Source organism: Stigmatopora argus, chromosome 1 (genome assembly GCF_051989625.1).
Source record: "Stigmatopora argus isolate UIUO_Sarg chromosome 1, RoL_Sarg_1.0, whole genome shotgun sequence".
Taxonomy (NCBI): domain Eukaryota; kingdom Metazoa; phylum Chordata; class Actinopteri; order Syngnathiformes; family Syngnathidae; genus Stigmatopora; species Stigmatopora argus.
This window is the reverse complement of record NC_135387.1, coordinates 30683858-30702504: the sequence shown is the minus strand read 5'-3', so window position 1 is coordinate 30702504 and position 18647 is coordinate 30683858. Positions and strand designations below refer to the sequence as shown.

At 44.3% G+C, this 18647-nt stretch overlaps 1 protein-coding gene across 1 annotated transcript; it reads left to right on the top strand.

Moving 5' to 3' along the window:
- Positions 1–730: 730 nt before the first annotated feature.
- Positions 731–16627, top strand: jam2a (junctional adhesion molecule 2a). Its single transcript, XM_077616573.1, has 8 exons — positions 731–1324; positions 10202–10267; positions 11516–11626; positions 13180–13329; positions 13422–13609; positions 14870–14972; positions 16223–16330; positions 16437–16627. Exons 1-8 carry the CDS (start codon positions 1273–1275, stop codon positions 16451–16453), a joined length of 795 nt encoding a protein of 264 aa, XP_077472699.1. The 5' UTR covers positions 731–1272; the 3' UTR covers positions 16454–16627.
- Positions 16628–18647: the final 2020 nt, after the last annotated feature.

Genomic DNA, 18647 nt, shown 5'->3' with positions numbered 1-18647 from the left:
TGCTTTTTAAAATGGTGGATAAAAGTACACTGTCATGTTATGCAGTATTTAAAGTTATATTAAAAAACAAAACGGACACTGATAGGAGCGTGTGTTAAAGAAGTAGCTTTTATTAGAAAGGGAAAACAGGAAACTGTAAGCTAGCGCTCTTGCGTCCTTTGCTAGCAAACGAGCTATGCTAATGTCGTGAATTGATACCAAATTACACAAAAAACTACAAATAAAAACATCGTGTTCGTCCTTCCGAGTATTTTAAGTCCAAAGCTTTAACGGAAGTCATTCATAGCCAACCGTACCGCCGCTAATTTACGAATACAACAAAGCTAGCTTATCGTAGCTAAACGAGTTTATCACTTGTAAACGTCCAATCCATTTAAAGTGAGACGTGTGGCAGCCAATAAACAAACGTTCATTTGCCGGCACATCGCCCGCTTTCATTAGATTGGACGTTTGTAACTGTCAGTGGTCGTATTAGAGTAAAGCTAAGTTGCTATAGCTAAAGTTGAAACGTAAATGTCAATCACTTCCGCATTTGTAGACGTCTAATCCATTTAAAGGGACAGTGCAAGAATGCCCGTTCATTTGCTTGAGTGATTTCAACCATTATATCTTTCAATAATAGCCACTATTAATTTATGAACTTAATTCATTTATGTTTTTATAGTTGAAAGGCAAATTTTAACGAGTTGAACACTAACTAGTTGACTTCCAATTTGAATAAACAGACAGTTTATAGGATGAAGGAAGCCCGGGGCATTGCAGTGCGCGTCTCGGACGCGGCGTCGCGCTCTCGGCGTTTGTCGCCTACCGGCCTGGCAACCTGTCGTCCTCCAAAGCCCCGCCTCCCAGCCCGCCCAGTCCTTCCCCGTCCCATCCGCGGCTCCTCCAACCGCCACTCGCGCTCGCGCCTACCGACGAGCGAGGACGTCCCCGGAGCTGCCTTCGCTTTTTTTTTCCCCGCCGGCCAGGACGCCGACGTCGGGTGAGACAGGAAGAGTCTCACCGCCGAAATCTCGGTGGTGGCGGCGGCCGCGGTGGTGGTGGTGGTGGTGGGTCGCCCCGGTCGACTCCGGTCCCTCCCCGGCAGATAGAGAAGAAGCGCGCCCGGCTGTTCCTCCCTCCGCCCCTACCCCCTCTCTCGCATCCCTGGAAACTGGATGAATTATCGGAGAGTTGCGAACAAGTGCGCGAAGACAGCCGACGAGGCTCCGGATCGTCGCGGCGAGGCAAGGCGAGACTCGGCCACCGTCTCGGTCTCGGTCTTGGACGAGCATGGAGGGACAGACGTCCGTCTGGATTCTTCTTCTTATTCTACTCGTGCAATGTAAGTGGAAATTACTCTTTTTTTAATTGTATTTATTCTCCATTTTTTGCTCTTTCTTCTCTTCTTTGTCACCATTTGCGCTCGTTTGGCTTCCTTTCCTCGGGAGACCAAAAAATACAGGTTTACGCTAGAGAGCGGTTCGGTTCCACTTAACCCGTGGAGGAATCTGGCTTTTGCCAAGTCCTGTACAAGCTAAACCAGCACAAATCCTAAAACCTGTACCAGCTAAACCATCACAACAAAGCAAATCCTAAATTCCTGTACTAACAAAACCAGCACAAAAATGGCAATCCCAAATCCTTTATCAGCTAAACCAGTAAAGATCCGAAAACCTGTACCAGCAAAACCAGCACAAAAACGCAAATCCTAATTCTTGTACCACCAAAACCAGCACAAAAACGCAAATCCTACATTCCTGTACCAGCAAAAACCACCACAAAAATGCAAATCCTAAATTACTGTACTAACAAAACCAGCACAAAATGGAAATCCCAAATCCTTTACCAGATAAATCAGCACAAATCCTAAAACCGGTACCAGCAAAACCAGCACAAAATGGAAATCCCAAATCCTTTACCAGATAAATCAGCACAAATCCTAAAACCGGTACCAGCAAAACCAGCACAAAAACGCATATCCTAAATCCTGTACCAGCAAAACTACCACAAAAATCCAAGTCCTAAATTCCTGTACTAACAAAACCAGCACGAAAATGGCAATCCCCAATCCTGTACTAGCAAAACCAGTACAAAAAGACATGCTAAATCCTGTACCAGTAAAACCAGTGCAAAAACGCAAATCCTAAATCTTGTACCAAGAAAACCAGCACAAAAACACAAATGCTAAATCCTGTACCAGCAAAACCAGCACAAAAACGCAAATACTAAAACCTCTACCAGCAAAACCAGCACAAAAACGCAAATACTAAAACCTCTACCAGTAAAACCAGCACCAAAACGCCAATCCCAAAACCTGGACCAGCAAAACCAGCCCCCAAACACAAATACTAATTCTTGTACCACCAAAACCAGCACCAAAACACAAATCTAAAATCTTGTACCAGCAAAACCACCACAAAATTGCAAATCCTAAAACCTGTACCAGCAAAACCACTAAAACACAAATCCAAAGTCCTGTACCAGCAAAAAAACACTTCCAAAACCATCAAATTTATTCTGAAATCATTGCATTTATTTTCATACATTTCTGTGTCATTTTAGCTCACTTCCTGTTGATTTGGCCACATTTCTGCATTGCGTCCTGTTAATCTTGGGCCATATTCATCACTTCCTGTTAATTTCGGGGTACATTGATCACTTCCTGTTAATCTTGTGGGGTACATTGCTCACTTCCTGTTTATCTTGGAGTATATGGATCACTTCCTGTTAATTTTGTGGGATACTGATCACTTTCTGTTAATCTCTGGGTATATTAATTACTTGTTGTTAATCTCGGGCTAATCTGATCACTTCCTGTTAATCTTGGGACATACTCATCACTTCCTCTTAATATCGGGGTACACTGATCACTTCCTGTTAATCTCTGGGAATATTGAGAATTTCCTGTTAATCTCGTGGGGTACATTTATCACTTCCTGATAATATCAGGGTACACTGATCACTTCCTGTTAATCTTGGGGAATACTCATCACTTCCTGTTAATATCAGGGTACACGATCACTTCCTGTTAATATCGGGCTATACTGATCACTTCCTGTTAATCTCGGGCTATTCTGATCACTTCCTGCTGAATGTGGGTCACTAAACAGGAAGTGAATGTCCCTAAAGGAACAGGAAGTGACTCAAAATCAACCAAAAATGCCCCGTATTTGCCGTCAAATGAACGGAAGGTTGGCTCATCCGCTGCCACCCCTCCCACTTCAACCAGATTGGACGCATACTCATGAGAAACTCATTTAAAGGGTTCAAAACTCTTTGTTTTTCTCTCGTGCCGATCAATCCTGTAAATCCCGTCGCTGTCAGCCCGAAAACTTTTCCACCGCCGCCGGACTCCCCGTCGTTAAGGAACAAATGTGGCACTCCGCGGGGGAGATGCGGCATGGCGATGGCGTGGATGCCACGCGATGCCACGCGATGCGATGCGATGAGACAAGGCGGCGTGATTGACGCGCTTTTGATTTAGCGGACGCCGATTTGGACACCTGTCAGGTCAGGAGTTCAAGGGGTGGGGGTGTTGTGGTCGCGCCTTGTTTTGCGCTGACTCGGGTCACTTGGAGGCGTCCAATCCGTTGCGAGTGGGAGGTTGGCAGGGAATAAAACATGGCCAATGGTGTCTGTCAATGTAATGTCAATGGCAGGCTATGTTATAGTTGATGAACTTAGAGAAGCTAGGTTGCTAAAGCTAAAGTTGAAATGGGATTTTTGACGAGTTTGTCATTAGGTGTCCAGTCTGTCCAGAGTGGGAGGGTGGGTGCGAAGGAGAGAGGTCTGGTCATGTGGCGTCCAGTCATTTGTCTGTCAATGTTTTGATCGTTAGGAAATGTCAATCAATGGTAGGCTAATTAGTTGATGAATTTAGAGAAGCTAGGTTGCTAAAGCTAAAGTTGAAATGTGGCTTTCGACCAGTTTGTCATTAGGAGGTGACCCATTTTTTTGTTTGTGGAAGGGTGGCAGCTATTGACGGAGGTTCGGTCATGTGGCGTCCAGTCATTAGTCTGTGTTTTGATCACTAGGAAATGTGAATGCTAGGCTGTTAGTTGATGAATTTCAAGAAGCTAGGTTGCTAAAGCTAAAGTTGAAATTTGACTTTTGATGAGTTTATCATTAATAGGCGTCCAATCTGTCCAGAGTGGGAGGGTGGCGGCTAATGAGAGTGGTCCGGTCATCAATGAGTTTATCCCTAGGAGGCATGGGGCGTCCAATCCATTCTGAGTGGGAGGATGGCAACAAGTGATAGATGTCCAATCCCGCGGTGTCTGTCTGATAGGCAATTTTATTGGACAAATATAGTGAAGCTACGTTGCTCAAGCTAAAGACGAAATGGGAATTCCAATGAGTTTATCACCAGGAGGCGTCCAATCGAGTTTGTCAGCCGGAGGCGTCCAATCAAGTTTGTCAGCCGGAGGCGTCCAATCGAGTTTGTCAGCCAGGAGGCGTCCGATCGAGTTTGTCGGCTGGGGACGTCCGATCGAGTTTGTTGGCCGGGGGCGTCCGATCGAGTTTGTCGGCCGGGGGCGTCCGATCGAGTTTGTCGGCCGGGGGCGTCCGATCGAGTTTGTCGGCCGGAGGCGTCCAATCGAGTCTGTCAGCCGGGGGCGTCCAATCGAGTCTGTCAGCCGGGGGCGTCCAATCGAGTCTGTCAGCCGGGGGCGTCCAATCCCGTTTGTCACCCGGAGGCGTCCAATCCCGTTTATCACCCGGAGGCGTCCAATCCCGTGATGTCTGCTAACGCAATGTCAATGACAAGCTAAGTTGCTAAATTTGACTTACCGTTATAGCGCTAACGCGGGGTCGTTGTCATCGGGAGTCGTTTAGGGGCGTGTCCCGCCGCCGATATCGACCCCGCCTCCCGGGACGACCGTTCCTGGCGAGGTCATAGAGGGCCTTTGTTCCGTCACGACGACGGCGGCGGCGCGGCGCTTCCTTTGGGTCCGCCTCCTCCCTCAGTTTTTTCCACACGCCGTTTGAATAAGTGCCACGCTTTTGACCCCGCCCCCTCCCCGCCGCCTTTCTAACACTTTGGTAATGAGGCTAAAGCCGCGTGCCAAGCGGAGAGAGTGCATCTCCTTTCTATTTTCGCCGTCCCCGGGCGGGGTAGGCGCCGTTTTTGAGACGCTAGCTGCTTGGGGCTTTTTTAGCTAAGCTAGGTTTTTTAACTTGTGTTTGATTGACAGTGAGCTGTTCAGTGTGGAAGTCGGGGAGCCGCCATTTTGGGGCTTGGCCTTTTTTAGCTAAGCTAGATTTTTTCACTTAACTTTAATTAATTAAACCACAGGTGTTTAGCGAGCAAGTCTAACGAACATTCATTTCAGGTCTTTTCATAAGCTAACTGTGACTAACCTTGATAGCAGAAGCTAGCGTCCTTAGCTAGCATTTTTTAACCTAACCTAACTTTAATTAATTAACACTTAGGTGTTTAGCGAGCAAGACTAATAGCTTCCGTGAAGTTTCATTTCAGTCCTTTTCATAAGCTAACTGTGGCTAACCGCGATAGCAGAAGCTAGCTTGTCCTTAGCTAGCATTTCTTAACTTAACTTTTAATTAATTAACACTTAGGTGTTTAGCGAGCAAGACTAACAGCTTCCGTGAACTTTCATTTCAGTCCTTTTCATAAGCTAACTGTGGCTAACCGCGATAGCAGAAGCTAGCTTGTCCTTAGCTAGCATTTCTTAACTTAACTTTTAATTAATTAAACCGCAGTTATTTAGTTAGCAAGTCTAACAAACTTTCATTTCAGTCCTTTTCCTAAGCTAACTATTATTAACCCAGGCTAACCGCGATAGCAGAAGCTAGCTTGGCCTAAGCTAGCATTTCTTAACTTAACTTTTAATTAATTAAACCGCAGTTATTTAGCTAGCAAGTCTAACAAACTTTCATTTCAATCCTTTTCCTAAGCTAACCGTTATTAACCTGGTTGTACCACTAGCTAGCTAGCTAGCTATCTCCATCACCTACTTACCCAGCTAATGCTATTTTAACTTTAACCCCTACGGGTTCAATTCTCGCTCGCTAACGCCGCAAGCTAACCACTTAGCTCTCTCCGGACGCCGTGACTAACGAGGCCATGTGTCGTTTGTCCGCCCCGACGCCATCGCGGCTAATCGAGGCCACCGGAACTGACAGCCAAGTAAGCGAGCGCTCACGCCATTCGCCGCTTCGGTGGCCATTTTTTTTTGTGTTTCCCGCGAGCGCACGCCACGCCACGCCTCGCCTCGTCAGCTCGGCCGCCGGCGCTCAAAGAGACGCCCTCCCGGGCGACGGCGTGCACTTCCCGGCCTCGCCTGTCGGAGAGGATCTCCCCGTCCTTCAATCCCGCCTTTTTACGCACGCTAAAAAGCCTCGGTAGCCCCGCCCCCTCCCCCGGCGTCCTTAAATGGTGTCATCTCGTCTCGGCGCGGTCCGTCCCCGTTTAATCTCATTTTATCGCTCCGGTTCATCCTTCAGCGAGACGGGACTTATCCGAGGACGCGCCTAGTCGTGGACGTGCTTTTTTTTTTGCGAGCGGGGGTGGGGGTGGTGGCCAATCGCGTGGCCTCTAATCGTCCCGAGACCGATGAGTTTGTCACGAAGAGGCGTCCGATCGGTTTGGAATGGGAGGGTGGCAGCCAATGATAAATGTGCAGTGGTGTTTGTCAATGTAATGTCAATGGTAGGCGATGTTTAATGGTGAATAGAGGGAAGCTAAGTTGCTAAAGCTAATGGTGAAATGTGAATTTTGACTAGTTTATCAATAGGAGGTGACCAATCTTTTCCTAGTGTCTGTCAATGTAATGTCAATTGTAGGCAATGTTCAATGATGAATATTCTGAAGCTAGGTTGCTAAAGCTAAAGGTGAAATGTGAATTTTGACTAGTTTATCAATAGGAGGTGACCAATCTCTTCCTAGTGGGAGGGTGGCGCCCAATGATGTCTATCAATCTAATGTCAATTGTAGGCGATGTTCAATGATGAATATACTGTAGCTAGGTTGCTAAAGCTAATGTTGAAATGTGAATTTTGACTAGTTTATCAATAGGAGGCGACCAATCCCTTCCTAGTGGGAGGGTGGCGTCTAATGATAGATGTCCCACGGTGTCTGTCAATGTAATGTCAATCATAGGCGATGTTCAATGATGAATATATACTGAAGCTAGGTGGCTAAAGCTAATGTTGAAATGTGAGTTTTGAGGAGTTTGTCAATAGGAGGCGACCAATCCCTTCCTAGTGGGATGGTGGTGCCCAATGATGTCTATCAATGTAATGTCAATCATAGGTGATATTCAAGGATGAATATATACTGAAGCTAGGTGGCTAAAGCTAAAGTTGAAATGGGAATTTTGACAAGTTTATCAATAGTAGGCGACCGATCCGTTCCGAGTAGGATGGTGGCAGCCAATGAAACATGACCCGTGGTGTCTATCAATGTAATGTCAACGGTAGGTGATGTTCAATGATGAATTGAGTTAAGCTAGGTTGCTAAAGCTAAAGTTGAAATGTGAATTTTGACTAATTTATCAAAAGTAGGCGTCCAATCTGTTCTGAGTGGGAAGGTGGCAGCCAATGATAGATGTCCCATGGTCTCTGTCAATCTATTGTCAATCATAGGCGATTTTCAATGATGAATATAGTGAAGCTAGGTTGCTAAAGCTAAAGTTGAAATGTGAATTTATCAATAGGAGGCGTCCAATCTGTTTGCAGTGGGAGGGTGGGCAGCCAATGACAGGTGTCTGGTCCTGTGGCGTCGATGACTAGGAAATATCAATGCTGTTTGTTGATGAATATAGTGAAGCTAGGTTGCTAAAGCTAAAGCCGAAATGCACATTTAGATGTCCAATCCATTCCAAGCGACCGCTGCCGCCCCTCCCACTTTAAATGGATTGGACGCCTACACGGCCAATTGGATTGAGTGGTTAGCTCCTCGGGGCCCACAGATCTGGGGTCTTGGGTCCAAATCCAGGTCGGAGTTTTCATGTTCTCCCCAGACCGGCGTGGGTTTTCTCCGGGTACTCCACTTTCCAAAATCATACATGCTAAGCTAGCTGCTCGAACACTCTTAATAGATCCTAGCTATGATTGGCTTGTCCGTCTCCTCGTGCCCTGTGATTGGCTCGCCACCCATTCGGCGTGTCCCCCCGTCGGTTGGGATAGTCTCCAGCACCCCTCGCGACCCTTGTGAGGATAAGGGGTTCAGAAAATGAATGAATGGATGCTTACATGTGATGAAGTCATTTAAAATGAGTTAGTTAGTGAGTTAAGTATGTTATTAATACAAAAATGTGATTTTTATTTCATATTATTTTAATAATAAGACACCGGTGTCCCCGGTTAGCGTGACTAGCGGTTAGCGTCCCAATCCGCGGCCAGGACGGCGACAGTTAATTCACTTAATGGGACGAGCGAGGCCTGCCAAATGGAATCCGACGGGTTAGCGTTAGCGACGGCTCCCGCCGGGCGCTAACAACAAAAAAAAACGTGTCGCTAGCAAACGCGGAGACGCCCAAACAATGGGACAAATGCGGGAAGGAAGTCAGGCAGGAAGTAAGCTTTAGTCCAAATTAGAAGTGGGACGTGTTTTTTGCATGACTCACGTCCTGAAAAAATGGCTTTAGCATTTTTTTGGGGTAAAGCTTTATTGCTAACTGCTTCTTTACAGGCTCATTTTATATTGATGTTATGTTTTGAAAAAAATAGCAAGGCTCATCTTTAATTTGCTGACCCGCGGGGACGCCGCCACTTTAATGTCTGGGCCACGTGACTCGGTGCTGCTGACCTTCACGCACGTCTTGAGGAGACTCCTGGTTGTCCTTGAGACCGTAGACGGGATTTGTGGGGGTCTGAATGGAGACAGAAACAAGATGGTGGAGAGAGGAAGACTTCTTTGTGGTTAGGGTTCATTCAAATTTGGACTTTAGGGAGTCGAAAGTGAGCGAAAGACCAGATCTAGATGTCTTCAAGACCAGAATAGTTGTCCTTGAGACCACCAACCTCGAAAAACAGGTTTATTGGGGGTCCACATGGAGGCAAAAACCAGATGGAGGAAAGACCAAGACTTCTTTGTGATTAGGAGTCACCAAAATGAGGACTTTTGGGAGTTGGAAATGGGCGAAAGACAAGATTGAGACAAGACCTAGATGTCTTCAAGACCAGAAAAGACCTTGAGACCACAACCCCCCTTGTTGGGGGGTCCACATGGAGACAAAAACAAGACCAGAATTCACCAAAACAAGGACTTTTGGGGTTCAAAAATGAGTGAAAGACAAGATTGAGACAAGACCTAGATGTCTTCAAGACCAGAAGAGACCAAGTTGTCCTTGAGACCACCCCCAGGATTATTGGGAGTCCAAATGGAGACAAAAAACAGGTGGAGGAAAGACCAAGACTTCTTTGTGATCAGGATTTACCAAAATGAGGACTTTTGGGAGTTGTAAGTGAGACAAAGACGAGATTGGATCAATACCAAAACTCACCAAAACCGGGACTTTTGGGACTAAGAGGAGACCGAGACCTCCCCCAGACCAGAAGACCGGGACTTTTCGGAGCCAAGACCTCAACAAAAAAAACATTAGGAAAAAAACAACACTTCCTCAAGACCACAACCAACCAAAACCAGGACTTTTGGTCAGTCAAAAGTCAGTCAAAAACCAAATTGAGACCAGAACAAACCAACCAAGACAAAAAGCAGCCATGCTAGGCTAAATTAGCACCCAAAATTCTCTTATCTATGAATGATTGGTTGGGTTGGGCTCCGGCACCCCCCGCGACCCTAACAAAAATACACGTCCCAGAAATCGTCCCCTTGTGTCCTGCGATTGGCTGACCGCCGATTCCACCCCTCCCCTTCCCATTGCCCCTAGTCCGCTGGGTTTGGCTCCGGCACCCCCCGCGACCCTAATGAAAATACACGCCCCAGAAAGCGAAGGAATGAAAGTCTTCCACGAGCTGATTTTGGCCCTTGATGGCTATCGGTGACTTTAAGCGCTAAGCTAACGGCGTCTGGCCTGCAGGTTAATCTGGACAAGCTGTTGGCGAGGTGTTTGTTAGCTCCGCCCCCCTTGATCCTAACCCGCGATCAGATGGGACAGACGGCAGGACGAGATTAAAGCGGTCTTCGCACCTGGCTAAAACCACTTTAGGATTTTCCTGGCGCGGCGGGACGGTTCACTTAGCCCCGCCCCCCTTGACGGACGCCGTGCTAACTCTTCTTTTTCTCCGCATTCAGGTTGCCCCTCCCTTCTTGTCACCGTGACGACCAGCAAGCAAAAGGTGGAGGTGCGCGAGTTCGCAGGTAAGCGAGAAAAGGTTAATGGATTGGTTTGGATGGGAGGATTGCCCCTACCAAGATGGCCGCCCGGAGGAGGAGGAGGACATGTTGGTAGGGGCGGTGAAAGGTCTTTTTATGCTTTTCCGGAGAAAGTCCATTTAAAAAAAAAAAATGGGGTGGGAAATCATCGAGTTAGGACTTTTGTTTCAAGGTTAATGGATTGGTTTGGATGGGAAGATTGCCCCTACCAAGATGGCCGCCCGGAGGAGGAGGACATGTTGGTAGGGGCGGAGGAAGGTGTTTTTATGCTTCTTTTGGGAATTGAAATGAGTTTATCAGTGGTAGATGAGCAATTAGTTTGAAGTGAGAGTTTGTTCGTTCGCTGCCGGTCCTTTTACGTGAAATGTGTTGGACATCTATTGCTGTCTATGGTAGCCAATGAGGAGAAAAATACATTTGTCCCTCCCCCGGTTCCTTTCTTTCTGAGAATTTTGACTTTAATGTACAATTCATTTAATTTAAATAAATTAATAAATAATACATGAAAAAAAAATCAATTAATTTAAATCATTGTGACTTCAATGTATTCTATTTTTTAAAGATAATTCTGATAATAAAGTCAAAATTCAGAATTCTCAGAATTCTGAATTTTGAATTACAATTTTGAAGTTTGAATCTTGCCATTGTCTTTGAATTCCGATTTGAAGACTTTTGATTTCAAGACTTTTGATTTGAAGAATTTTGATTTCAAGAATTTTGATTTGAAGAATTCTGATTTCAAGAATTCTGATTTCAAGAATTGCGATTTCAAGAATTGGGATTTCAAGAATTGCGATTTCAAGAATTCCGATTTCAAGAATTCCGATCTCCAGAATTCCGATTCCCAGAATTCCGATCTCAAGAATTCTGATCTCAAGTAGAATTCCGGCATGAGTCAAATCAATAATTATCAGAATCACCAAAATAAAATCAAAATTTTGACTTTTCCGATTCTGTCTTTGGACTCACATTACAATTCTAACCATAAAAGTCCGAAATCTTGTATGACATAAGAATTCAGATTTTTTTAAGACTCCCAATCTGCCCTTTTGACCTTTATTTTATTTTTAAATGTTCCTCCGTACCCGTCATCCTAAATCCGACTTGACGCAGAATCAGGCTAGAAATAGCATCAGCCATTTTTTTTGAATTTTTTATTTTTTTCACCCGTGACCGTCGCCATAAATAACTCATCCGTCCGTCTCTTTTTTTCATTTTTTTTTTTCATTTTAGACGCCGAGCTGTCGTGCACGTTTCGCACGGAGAGGGATCAAAACCCGCGCATCGAGTGGAAGAAAAAAGCCAAGGACGTTTCCTTCGTCTACTTTGACGGACACTTCCGAGGTGGTAACCCTGTGATTGGTCCTCGTGGGGAGTTCATGGTGGTGGGGGCGGAGTCTAAATAATGGATGCTAACTTTGAACCGTCCGCAATCTGTTTCACTTCATTAAAGGGACTCGAGTTCGCTAAGCTAAGCTAAGAGAGGCTAAGACCAGAGAGTCCTTGGTTGCCAGGTTGGAACGGGGGCGCCAGATTAGAATCCCTCTCGTTGAATGTACTGGATTTTGTCAAGTGTATGTGTCATGTGTTCAAGACCGTAACAGACCAAGAATGGAAGCAACCGAGACTTTTGGGGGTCAAAACTGAAATCAGAAGGGACCAAGACTTTTGGGACTCAAGACCTCGATCAAAAACAAGACCGAGAATAGAAGCAATTGAGACTTTTGGGAGTCAAGACTGACAAAAAACCAGACCAAAAACAGATGTGATCGAGACTTTTGGGAGTCAAGGCCGAGAACAGAAGCCACCAAGACTTTTGGGACTCAAGACCTGGATCAAAAGCAAGACCGAGGTCAAGACTTTAGAGAGTTAAGGCTGAGAATGGAAGCCACCAAGACTTTTGGGACTCAAGACCTCGGTCAAAAACAAGACCGAGTATAGAAGCAGCCGAGACTTTTGGGAGTCAAGACCGAAAACATGAGTGACCAAGACTTTTGGGAGTCAACATCGAGACAAAAAGATGTCCAAAGCGAGACCAAGACTTGCCTGAGACCAGACCTCATCAAAGCCATGACCATGAGGACTTGGATACAAGACCGAGAAGAGACCACGACTTTTGAGAGTCAAGACCGACACAAAAACAAGACTAAGAACAGGAGCAACCAAGATTTTTGGGAGTCAAGACCGAAACAAAAAGATAACCGAGGCGAGACCAAGACTTGCCTGAGACCAGACCTCATCAAAGCCATGACCTTCAGGAGTCAGATACATGACTGAGAAGAGACCACGACTTTTGGGAGTCAAGACCAACACAAAAACAAGACCGAGAACAGAAGTGACCAAGACTTTTGGGAGTTAAGGCCGAGAACGGAAGCCACAAAGACTTTTGGGACTCAAGACTGAGTCCAAACAAGACCGAGAACAGAAAAGCTGAAGACTGTTGGGAGTCAAGACCCAAAACAGTAGTGACCAAGACTTTTGGGAGTCAAGACCGAGACAAAAACATGACCAAGGCTAGACCAAGACTTGCCTGAGACTGGATCTCATCAAAGCCTTAACTGGATACAAGACCGAGATGGGACGTCCCTGAGACCGGACTTGAACAAAACCAAGTCTTTTGCGCCTTGAAACCGAGACAAAAAAGATCTACAAGAGAGACCGGGACTTGCCCTAGACCAGAACTCACCGAAACCCAGACTTTTGACAGTCGAAACCAAGACAAAAGAAGAGGAAGACCAGGTCAAGACTTGCCTGACCCCAAAACCCACTGAAACCAGGACCTTTGGTAGTCAAAAGCCAAACAAAACCATGATCCAGAATAGACCAAGACTAGAACGTAACAAAACCTTACCTCTAACACTTCCTGTCCTGACTCGCCGACGTCATCCTTCCCTCAGGTCCCTTCGAAGGTCGGGCCAGCATCGCCGGCGCCACGGTGACGTTGCGCCGGGTCACCCAGGAGGACGCCGGCGAGTACCGCTGCGAGATCAGCGCCCCTCTGGACTCGGTCAATCTAGGCGAGACCAACGTCACCCTCACGGTTTTAGGTAAGAACCTTTCGCTAGCTCTCCGTACTCACCTCGGTGTTAGCCTAGCGCCCTGACGCTAGGTCGTACTAGCCCTCCGCCTGTTCCCGCAGTGCCCCCCGACACCCCGTCCTGCGAAATCCCGGCCTCGGCGGTGACCGGTTCCACCGTGCGGCTACGATGTAGCGACCGTCAGAGCGTCCCGCCCGCCAAGTACGCCTGGTACAAGGACGAGCTGCTGATGATCCCGCCCCGCCACGCCAACGCCACCTACCTTATCGACGTCCTTAGCGGACTACTGGTGAGTCTTTGCTGCTTTTCGGGTCTGTTAGCGCCACGCCTAGCCACTTTTGTTGCCACCAAAAAATGGGAATTGAGTCTAGCCATCAAATGTGTTGAGCGGATGTGTAACTATTTTCTTTACTCGCATATAAGCCGCCCACGAATATAAGCCTCAGCCTTAAAAGGGCACTAAAATGGCGGAATTTGATAATTTCTCGCATATAAGCCGCCCCACGTATAAGTCGCACCCTCAAATGGCGGAATTTGACAATTTCTCGCATATAAGCCGCCCCACGTACAAGCCGCACCCTTAAAATGGCGGAATTTGATAATTTCTTGTGTATAAGCCACCCCACGTAAAAATCGCACCCATAAAATGGTGGAATTTGACAATTTCTCGTATATAAGCCATCCCGCGTATAAGCCGCACCCTTTAAATGGCGGAATTTGATAATTTCCCACATATAAGCCGCCCCACGTATAAGTCACAACCTTAAAATGGCCTTAAAATTATGGAATTTGATAATTTCCCGCATATAAGCCGCCCCACGTATAAGATGCACCCTTAAAATGGCGGAATTTGATAATTTCTTGCATATAAGCCACCCCACGTAAAATTTGCACCCTTAAAATGGCGGAATTTGACAATTTCTCGCATATAAGCCATCCCGTGTATAAGACGCACCCTTTAAATGGCCGAATTTGACAATTCCTCCCATATAAGCCGCCCCACGTAAAATTTGCACCCTTAAAATGGCGGAATTTGATAATTTCTCGCATATAAGCCATCCCGCGTATAAGCCGCACCCTTTAAATGGCGGAATTTGACAATTCCTCCCATATAAGACGCCCCACGTAAAATTTGCACCCTTAAAATGGCGGAAATTGACAATTTCTCGTATATCTAGCTAAGAGTGATTGGTTGTTTGTCTCATTATGCCCTGCGATTGGCTGGCTGCCAATTCAGGGTGGTCCCTCTGGGATAGGCTCCAACACTCCCTGCGACCCCATTGATGATAAAATAAATGTTATTTAGCGTTTTATCAGTTTAAATGACCGTATTGGCCGCATTGTCTTGCGTCATGACGTCACGGCGCCATGACGTTTTGGTGTCATGGCATTGTCACCTTGCAGTTTTGTGGATTTCTGTCTTTTTATGCGCATATAAGCCGTACCCTCAATTCAGTCATCTTTTTTCTGACAAATGCGGCTTATATGCGAGTAAATTTGGTAAGCGATGGGCGGCTAAATGATGGGTCAGACTGTCTTTTACCCGCAGGAATTCAAAGCGGTGGCTAAAAAGGATAGCGGACGCTACAGCTGCCGGGCTTCCAATGGGGTGGGGAAGCCCACCGTGTGTCAGGGCAAGCACATGAACATAGGTGGGTTTTTTGTGGGTGTGTTTGTGGGTGTACTTGGGGCTTTGCACCCGCACTTTAGACAAAAAAACAGCCTTGGCACTGTAGAGGAAAACTAGCTAACATTTTGCAGCGTGCTCCTCAAATGTTAAAATAATAATAATTTAATGCAAAAGTTTGGTTCAAAATTAATTCATTTGATTTGTATTTATTATTCCTTTTTTTGGGGAAAAATATTATTTTAGTTTCATGTTATTTATTTGATATAGATTTTTTATTTTATTTTTTTTTATCCCAAAAGCCAGTTATACTATTTATAATCTCATATAATTCGATATTTTTCAACTATTCTGTGAAAAAGACATTACAATTAAAAAGTGAAAAAGACAAATTAAAAATAATAATTAATTCTTATTATTGTTAATTAATTCATTTTTTTTACAAAATATTATTAATTAATAAAAAAATAGATTTTTTTCATGTTTTTTCCCCTCAAGATAAAAAAAATTGCCAAACAATTAATTATTATTATTATTAATTAATTAAAACACATTTTTTAAAAAATAATTAAACAATAAAAAATATTTATTATTATTGATTAGAAAAACATTTTTTTAAATATTAATGAATAAAAAAATGAAATTTGATTTTTTTTTCATGTTTTGTTCCCTCAAGAGCAAAAAATTGCCAAACTATAACTATTAATTATTATTACTATTAATTAATTAAAACATTTTTTTTAAATAGATTTTTTTTCATGTTTTTCCCCTCAAGATAAAAAAAATGCCAAACAATAACAATTAATTATTATAGTTTAAATATATATATAAAATATATTAATTAATACAAAAATTAAATTATATATTTTTTCATGGTTTTTTCCCCTCAAAAAAATTGCCAAACTATCAAAATGATATGAATCTATATATACTACATTAAAAAATAAAATTATATATTTTTTCATGTTTTTTTCCCTCAAAAAAATTGCCAAACAATCAAAATTATATGAATCTATATATACTACATTAAAAAATTAAATTATATATTTTTTCATGTTTTTTTCCCCTAAAAAAAATTGCCACACAATCAAAATTATATGAATCTATATATACTACATTAAAATATCGAATTAGATACTCATTTATTTAATGTTTTCTATTGTAGTTATTTCATATCACTTAGCCGCAAAAAGCCGTTTCGCCACAAATAATTGAATTATTTCTCATATTTGATGTTTTTAATGTGCATTTTTTTTCTCCCTTCCATCCATCCAGAGGACGTGAACGTGGGCGCCGTGGTGGCGGCGGCGCTGGTGGTCTCGCTGCTCTTGCTGGTCTGCGGTTGCGGGGCCTTCCTGGTGCGCCGCAACGGCTTCTTGGCTCGTGAGTCCGTCCCTCGCCGGTAGGCGGGGCTTGGCTGCTCTTTTATTGCTCGCAAAGTGACGCCGACTCTCTTTCTCTCGTTTTTTTCCGGCTGGATTGTCGACAGGACGCACGGGAAGGTAAGCGCACGCTCATTGCATTTACGTCAATACGGGGGATGCGAGTGGGCGGAGTCAGGCACGCGCTCTGGCCCAGTGACAGTTGTGCCGAAGGGGGCGGGCCTAATTTGCTACCTTATTCTTCCCGACCTTCGCAAAAGGTCTAAAAAATGAATTAGTGCGTTTTTGATAGCGTAACAATAAGCAAATCTAAAGACAATATTTTTATTTTTTTGGAGTGACGTTAGTGTTGGTCATTGTTTTGATTAGAAAAATGGGACTGTAGTTGCTGCAAAATCAACAGGAAGTGACCCGATATCAACAGGAAGCGATCGGTTGTCAGCCTCAGTCAACAGGAAGTGACCCGTTAAAGCGCTAAAGTAACAGAATGGGACTGTAGTTGCTGCAAAATCAACAGGAAGTGACCCGATATCAACAGGAAGTGATCAGTTGTCAGCCTTAGTCAACAGGAAGTGACCCGTTAAAGCGCGGAAGTAACAGAATGGGACCAAAGAGAAGGAAATGAGCTGGAAATGTTTTAAAATTAACAGGAAGTGACCCGATATCAACAGGAAAGGATCCAATATCAACAGGAAGTGACCAGTAAAAGCGTTAAAGTGACAGAATTGGATCAACGTGTAGGAAATAAGTCGGAAATATTTTAAAATCAACAGGAAGTGACCCAATATCAACTGCAAATGATTGGGGGATTCTCCATTATGAGCCTCTGTCAACAGGAAGTGGCCCAATATCAACCAGAAGTGATCAGATGTCAGTCGCAGTCAACAGGAAGTGACCGGTAAAATGGCTCGCGTAACAGAATGCAACCAAAGAGTAGAAAATGAGCCAGAAATGTTTTAAAATGAACAGGAAGTGACCCAATATAACCCAGAATTGATTGGGGTTTCTCCATTATCAGCCTGTCAACAGGAAGTGACCCGTAAAAGTATTAAAGTAAAAGAATGTGACCAAAGAGTAGAAAATAAGCCAGGAATTGTTTTAAAATCAACAGGAAGTGGCCCGTAAAAGCGTTAAATTAACAGAATATGACCAAAGATGAGTCAATGAAAACGAAAATGTTTGTAAATCAACAGGAAATGATGTCAAATCTGCCTTTTAAATGTGCCAAAAGCAACAGTGAGTCCTTGAAAAGAAACAGGAAGTGACCCAAAGTCAACCCCTTCAAAATTGACAAGGAAAAAGTCCAGGCAAGCCTAACATGAATTGAATTAAATGCTTTTATTGTCATTATTCAAGTACAATGACATTTAAAGCGTTTTTTTTTCATTAAGTGGACACATTAATTATACTTCCTAACAAGATTTAAATTCAATAAAAATGAAGAGTTGTTCAAAAAAGGCACTAAAGTGGACTTTAGAAGCAGGAAGTGACCCAAAATGAACTCATCGTTTAAATAAAGCTCGCGGCTCCGCCCCCAAATCGGACATCTCGGCGCCACTGACGACTAATTGGACGTCGGACGTTGCCATTGGCCGGCCAAATTGCCTCCTTGTCCAGTTAGCTCGCTGGAATGAGCATCAAACATCAAACAGCGCTCTATCGCTCTTCTTCTTCTTCTTTTTTTCTGGAGCTGTCCGTCAAACGGCGCTCGTTAACGAGACGCAAATTCGATAAAAGTCCGGCCAGAGACGAGCCAGTCGCAATAGAACGCCTCTTGTTGTCATGGCAACAATAATAATTGGCCGTGCTGATCTGGGATCTGCTGGCCAATCAGAAAAGGCCTTCTCGGGAGGAATTGTGCGGAAATGCTAAGCGCTGTTGCTAGAGAAAGTTCATTTTTGGGCTCAATGTGGCTCACTAAGTCACTTCCTGTTGGTTTTAGGGAAAATGGCGCTTGCGTTCTCTTGTCACGTGTCACTTCCTGTTCATTTTGGGGAAAATGGTGCTCGTATCCTCTTGTAATGGGTCACTTCCTGTTGATTTTGGGGCATTTCAGGGTTATATTTTGTGTGTTGAGTCACTTGCTGTTACTTGGTGGCATTTTAAATGTCACTTCCTGTAGATTTTGGATCATTTCCTGTTGATTTGAGGCAAATGCCACTCATTTTGTCTTATAGCATGTCACTTCCTGTTCATTTTGGGCCAAAAGCTGCTTGCTTTCTATTGTAATGGGTCACTTCCTGTTGATTTTGGGGAATGTCCTGGTGTTATTTTGTTGATTAAGTCACGTAGTGTTGTGTAAGTGTCACTTCCTGTAG